General features: G+C 40.2%; 2 protein-coding genes across 2 annotated transcripts in view; one reads left to right on the forward strand and one right to left on the reverse strand.

The window, feature by feature from the left end:
* Positions 1-114: 114 nt before the first annotated feature.
* Positions 115-2035, reverse strand: LOC109856074 (protein ANTAGONIST OF LIKE HETEROCHROMATIN PROTEIN 1-like). Its single transcript, XM_020430939.1, has 4 exons — positions 1330-2035; positions 1028-1241; positions 664-936; positions 115-589 (listed from the first exon to the last, which is right to left on the reverse strand). The coding sequence occupies exons 1-4, from the start codon at positions 1719-1721 to the stop codon at positions 251-253; spliced, it is 1218 nt and encodes a 405-aa protein (XP_020286528.1). The 5' UTR covers positions 1722-2035; the 3' UTR covers positions 115-250.
* Positions 1950-4694, forward strand: part of LOC109856076 (zinc finger protein 568-like) — a 3710-nt gene continuing 965 nt past the window's right edge. Inside the window, exons 1-3 of the mRNA XM_020430944.1 lie at positions 1950-2209; positions 2434-2598; positions 2711-4690. Coding sequence (XP_020286533.1) covers positions 2036-2209; positions 2434-2598; positions 2711-4690 — 2319 coding nt within the window. The 5' untranslated portion in view covers positions 1950-2035. The remainder of the gene's footprint in view (positions 2210-2433; positions 2599-2710; positions 4691-4694) is intronic.

The following is a 4694-nucleotide window of genomic DNA, read 5'->3' on the forward strand; positions in this document are numbered from 1 at the left end:
ATTATATTTTACAATAATTATAATATCGGAAATCAATATTGAATATGCAAACTAAGAGTAAAATAAAAAAACATTTTGACAAAAATAAGTTTTATTTATTACAAGGTATATTTTACAATAAGTATACTATTGAAAACTTAGTAGTTAAGGATTTATACAGCTTGTATATATACATACTTATATTATATACATACACTTATTATTTTATATATTATTACAAAAAAATATAGTTCTTGCTTCGAGACTGCATTCAAGCTATCAATGCTGCTAAGTAATTACGTTTTGCTGGACCCTGAGCATCGTTGTAAATTTCTTCCTCAAGTTCACAATCCAGTCTCTGATTTTGTACAGTATCATTTCTTCTATCAAGTTGATTTCTTTCTTCTTCAATAAAATCGTCTATTCTATCATTATATTCTTCAAGACACAGATTGTGCAGCACACAACAAGCTAATATTACATAAGGAATCAGATCTGCTGCGCTCATGTGCAAATATTTCAATCTTCGAAATCTCCCTTTTAGCAAAGCGAATGCTCTTTCCACTACTTGTCTCATTTTTGACAATTTTGTGTTAAAGTTGACTTGAACCTGCATACAAAAAAACATTAAAATAACAGTTCAATTGATAATAGTATAAGAAATAAAGAGCAAGGCTTACTAACCTCTGTCAAGTTTCCTTTATTTATATAAGGTGGAATACACCAAGATAGTACTGGGTAAGCTTTATCACCAATAATATATTCATTTCCTGGAAAGAATTTTGCACGATTTTCTTGTACAGACATCCACAAATCTGAGTTTCTAAATACCCTACTATCATGCACAGAACCTGCAAATCCCACAAAGCAATCTATAAATACCAAGTCTGCGTTGCAAACAGCTTGCAAAGTAAGAGCGTGTTGGCATTTCCTGGTTCTATATGATTCAGAATTAAGCTGGATAAATAAGAACATAAAAATAAAATAAGTCATATTGCTAAAAAAAGATAATTAAAGCAAAAAAATATAGCCAAAAAATAGGTTTTACATATGGTGCAAGGATAGGTATGTGCGTGCCATCGATAACTCCTATGACATCTGGAAGAACACCAATTTCACTAAATCTTTTCTTTACAGCAGTCAATCTGTCTCCTTCTGGCCACACAATAACACTATCTGCTATGTCATTTAAAGCATAGACAACTCTACGGAAAGAATCGTGTAGAATCGATTTTGCCATATTGAAACGATCTGCAACAGATCTATAACAATAATCTAGTTATTAAGCACATCAGTAACAGAAAAATCATTAATAGAAAAATGTTTATATTCATACAAACTGTTATTTACCGAAAGGAATCTGGAGTTGCCAAAAGCCAAATGACTGATAAGAGTTGATTTCGAACTGGGATCATTGGTCTTCCTTCTTTTTCTATTTTTGTCAATGCCGAAGTTAACCGTTGCTCGAGATTTTCGTAAGTTGTTCTCGTCATACGAAAATGTTGACGGAACACTTCATTACTAAATCTTGGTATAATTTCGTTAACATATAGTTGTTCTCTGACTTTATGGTAGCCTCGATTACCAAATCTTATTTGGGCTTCGACAAGATTTGCTTCTTCAATTATTCTATTTGTTATCTCGTCATCACTACTTTCTGAATGTAATATATTTAAAACTCTTAATTTCTGTTCAGATACGACGCAGGCTACAATAATGTTTTTTCGCCTTGTGTCCGCCATCTTATTTGCCGTTCGGAAACTAGTCGCACCTGGAGTACACCTTGCCCCCACTACCAGTTCACTCAACTCTACCCGCCGAGTGATGTTTCCGAACGCAGCCAGATAGGAACGTTTGTGGGTGTTCACCGGTGGTGTTGATGACAGAAAGAGTTACACGCAACAGATTTTCGTGCCTGTCAAGAATGACGATGTTGCGTCGCGAATTGTTGCTCTCGTGAAGATCGTCTGGTTTCAGCGACTTCGGCGTGCTCGCGCAACGAAGTTCTCATCAACGAAGATTCGAACGGGGGTACCGTTCGTGCAACTCGATCGCAATGCAGGTTGACGACGAGATGTTGATGCGAGCGAATCGGGACACCAATTTGTGTCGCGTCTGTCTGACCGTGGATTACAACAACCAATGCATCTTCCGCAGGAACTTGGACGATCCGAACGGCGCGAGCATCTCCGAACTGTCACAGAAGCTGCAACTGTGTGGCGGAGTGGAGGTTTATTGCATATTGCTTGTTTTGGAGGAGAATCGCAAACTCTGTTAAAACTGTTACAGAAGCTAACAAATGTTTTTTTTTTTATTTGTTCAGCAGATTGAATCTGGTTAAAATAAAAGATTAAGATAAAAAACTCATCTGGATCTGTTTACTTTTTGTTTATATTGAATCTATATTCACGCTTGGTTATATTTAATTACTTACAATCTCTTTTCTCACATTAGGTTTTGGAAGATGATGGTTTACCTGCTGGTATCTGTGTCAAATGTTTGATGAAAGTCAATGTTGCCTATGAATTGAGGGAACAGTGTCAAAAAGCTGATATACAACTGAGAAAGCTTTATGGAAAAGTTTTGAAGAAGAATGTCAGCAACTTTGTTTCTACAAGAGTACTGATTTGTTTTTAATAATAATGATGAATATAATTTATATTTCTGGCATACAATATATATTTCTGTTGCTACTCTTTTCTAACTTGCACATATCTCCGTTTCCTTGCAGGATCAGTATTGTCAAACCGAACAAGTTTTTACTTTGGATGCAATTAAATTAGAAAATAATATCGAGTTAGATGTGGATAGAGGAAATATTACATTGGAAAAGAGTGTCAATACAATGAATTCAGATACGGATGTTTACAATGAGGACAATCATACAGACGATATTGTTGATAATGAATTAGATGTAGACTGTAATAATAGATCTAAACAAGTAGGACAGGGAAAAGTAGCTAAAAAAGAAGCTTACAGAACAAGAAGGTTAACTGTGTTTAAGAGAGTCACGTCTATGGAGAATCTGAGAAATTATAAAGAAATGCAGAGAAGATATATCAAAAAGAGCGCAAATGTCAAATGCGACACCAACGATGGCGAGTGTCAAACAAAATCGAAGATTATTTGCAACAGAGTTGACAAAACGACCGAATTGTCTGATTTGTTGTCTGAATTCGAATCGCAATACAAATGTTCAATATGTGATAAATGTTATTCCAGTAAAAAATCCTTAGATAGACATGTGTCAACTCATAACAAAGAGTTCAAATGCGATAACTGTGATAAGCAATTTCTCTGTCTGGACAAACTACTTAAGCACAAAGAGAACGTGCACAAGGCGAAGGAAAAGCCACAACCGGCGGTGTGCAATATCTGCAACAAAAGTTTCCGAAAGACCGACACCATGGTCAGACATTTGAATGTTCACAAGCGAGCGAATCCTAAGGAAGTTTTTTCCATATTGAAAGAAATGCGAGACAGAAGAAAATTAGAGAACAGTCGCAAGTGTTCCGAGATGCTTCACGTCGAAGCGGATGAAGATGAAGAAATAATTCTCGAGGAGAAATCCCAAAGCGAGAACGACGGCACGACGAGAGAATTGAGAAAACGCGTGATAAAGGCGGAGCAAAGGGATTCGGATTTAGGAAACAGCGACACCAGCAGCGACAAATTCGACTTTTTCGACGACACGGCGCTTTTTCAGTGCAAGCACTGCAACAAGAGTTACTCCACCGAGAGATCCCTTCAACGTCACATGTTGGTGCACGACGAGAAGAAATTCGTCTGTAATTTTTGCAATATGAAATTTTACCGGCAAGATCGGCTGAAAAGTCACATGGACAGATACGGTCACTACGAGACCAAAGCGTCTTCGGAACCGCAGAAACCGCCCGACGACAAATCGGCCATCAAACTGATCAACAGCTGGATAAGAGAAGAACTGGATTCCGATAACGAGGGCAAGGGCTTTCCTTGCAAGACCTGCGGAAAGTCGTACGACACGAAGAAATCTCTGCTGAAGCATCAAGTAAACGCGCACAGTGAACAGAACGAGTACTGCGCGAACTGCGACGGCGTGTGTAGCTGCGCGAACGGAAAAATCAAGGAATCGGAGAAGAGCGCGGAGAAATCGAAGCCGTACACGTGCGAGGAGTGCAACAAGTCCTTCGAGAAGGAGGTGAAGCTGCAGAGGCATCTGCGGATTCACGAGCGCGCCAAGGAGCAACAGGACGCGAACTTCAAGCGCTTCCTCTGTCACATATGTAGCAAGACGTTTCGCCAGAACACCGGTCTGATGTTTCACATGCGCACTCACACGGGTTACAAACCGCACGTGTGCAAGTACTGCGGCCGCGGTTTCACGTCCAACTCGAACTGTATCAATCACGAGAGGACGCACACCGGCGATCGGCCGTTTGTCTGTCAGTACTGCAGCGCGGCGTTCGCCAAATCGTGCACCCTCAAGGCCCACATCACCACGCACACCGGCGAGGCGAATTATCACTGCAAGACCTGCGGCAAGTCATTTCGCCGGCTCAAGTATCTCAAGGAGCACCGATTCACGCACACGGGCGAGAAGCCGTACGCGTGCAAGATCTGCGGCACCGCGTACAGTCACTCCGGCAGTCTTTTCGTGCACGAGAAAAAGTGCAAGGCGCAGTACAGCAATTATCAGCCGGTGGCAGCGGCGGCGGCGGCGGCGGCGGCGGCGG

This window comes from Pseudomyrmex gracilis, unplaced genomic scaffold (genome assembly GCF_002006095.1).
Source record: "Pseudomyrmex gracilis isolate BER0280 unplaced genomic scaffold, ASM200609v1 scaffold_106, whole genome shotgun sequence".
Taxonomy (NCBI): Eukaryota; Metazoa; Arthropoda; class Insecta; order Hymenoptera; family Formicidae; genus Pseudomyrmex; species Pseudomyrmex gracilis.